General features: G+C 38.8%; 1 protein-coding gene across 1 annotated transcript in view; it reads right to left on the bottom strand.

Annotated features, from left to right (window-relative positions):
* Positions 1-503: 503 nt before the first annotated feature.
* The window catches only part of LOC106101314 (cyclin-dependent kinase 6), a 3,386-nt gene continuing 2,323 nt past the window's right edge, over positions 504-1,566 (bottom strand). The window contains exons 4-5 of the mRNA XM_013280492.1: positions 1,092-1,259; positions 504-688 (exon numbers count right to left, since the gene is read on the bottom strand). Coding sequence (XP_013135946.1) covers positions 524-688; positions 1,092-1,259 — 333 coding nt within the window. The 3' untranslated portion in view covers positions 504-523. The remainder of the gene's footprint in view (positions 689-1,091; positions 1,260-1,566) is intronic.

The following is a 1,566-nucleotide window of genomic DNA, read 5'->3' as shown; positions in this document are numbered from 1 at the left end:
CGAACGTGGCATTGTCAGCTGATATCTAGACTAAGGGCTCCCCTTAGGAGCAGTTACCACTAATAAAGTAGTCAAGACACAATATAAATTTTACATTATTCTCTAGGGGGGAAGCTATCCTTGGCTCATGACCAAACTCTTATAATTCACAGGCATCTTTACTTCATGAGCGCATTTCCTTCACAAGCACTTCTACTTCACAAGTGTTTCTATTTCAGACGCTTACTTTACATGAACATTTACTTCACAAGTGCCACTACTTCACAAGCGTCTTTGCTTCACACATACCTTTACTTCACAAACAGCTTTACTTCACAAGCGCTTCTATTCACAAGCACCTCTACTTCACACACGCCTTTACTTCACAAGCACCTCTACTTCACAAACAGCTTTACTTCACACGCACATTTATTCTACACGCACCTCTACTTCACAAACAGCTTTACTTCACACGCACCTCTACTTCACACACACACACCTTTACTTCACACGCACCTCTACTTCATTAGCGCCCGTACTTCACTTACCTGAATATACAATGCAGTTGATCAGAGTCCGAAGATCCCGGCAGCAGTGGGGACCTGGTGTGCAGCTGCGCCAGCACGCAGCCGCACGACCACACGTCGACAGCAGTGTTATACGACACGCCCAGCAGCACCTCCGGGGGACGGTACCATAGGGTCACCACCTGGCATCACCAGAAACCATTAATGCACTGATTCCTGCGGTGAAATACCATAACCATAAGATATGTCTCAAGTGGAAGTCTTTTTTGATGAGAGGCCTTTTTGTCTTTAACAAGGAAGGCATATGAAAGGGAAGTAAAATTGACGGGGGATGTGATGCATAGGGAGAGGAAATTTTTTCTTTGTGTGCATCCCCTGTTAATTATAAATATCTGAAATATCTGTGTGTCAGGCAAATGTGGATGTATGTGGAAAGCAGTCGCTTCGCTATAACGGCGATTCTGAAGGGCATTTGATTGTTTTTCACTTTATACTATAAAAAAGACTGAACATTGAACTGTTCTGAATATAAATAGCAATAAACATTAAAGTAAATTAATAAGAAAGAACTGATACTATACTCACAACACTGGTGAGCTTCATCTCTGTATCATAAGTCTTTGCGAGCCCAAAATCAGCCAGTTTAACTCGACCTGCGGCTGTCACCAGCAAGTTATGTGGCTTCAGGTCTCTATGCACGATGCGGTGGGAATGAAGGAAGTCGACACCACATAGTATATCGTAGGACATACTCTGAAAAATGAAAAACATTCAAATAAGTTAGAGAAAACAGTATCTAATAATATATGGTTAGAAATATTTCAAAATACAGTTTTTATAATTTTTATAGCATAAAATAAAAAGTCTTAGTTTTTTTTTTAAATTAATTGTTGATAGTAACTTGATCATACATACATTCATACAATCCATAAACCATATTAATCAGTACTAAAATTATAAAGAGGAAAGATTTGTATTTTTGTATGCATTGAAATATCATAACTCAAAAATTACAAAAAATCTTTTACCAATAAATAGCTATGTTATCGCTGAGCAACAT

Source organism: Papilio polytes, unplaced genomic scaffold, assembly GCF_000836215.1.
Source record: "Papilio polytes unplaced genomic scaffold, Ppol_1.0 DF823991.1, whole genome shotgun sequence".
In the NCBI taxonomy this organism is placed as follows: domain Eukaryota; kingdom Metazoa; phylum Arthropoda; class Insecta; order Lepidoptera; family Papilionidae; genus Papilio; species Papilio polytes.
This window is presented reverse-complemented; position numbering and strand designations above follow the sequence as displayed.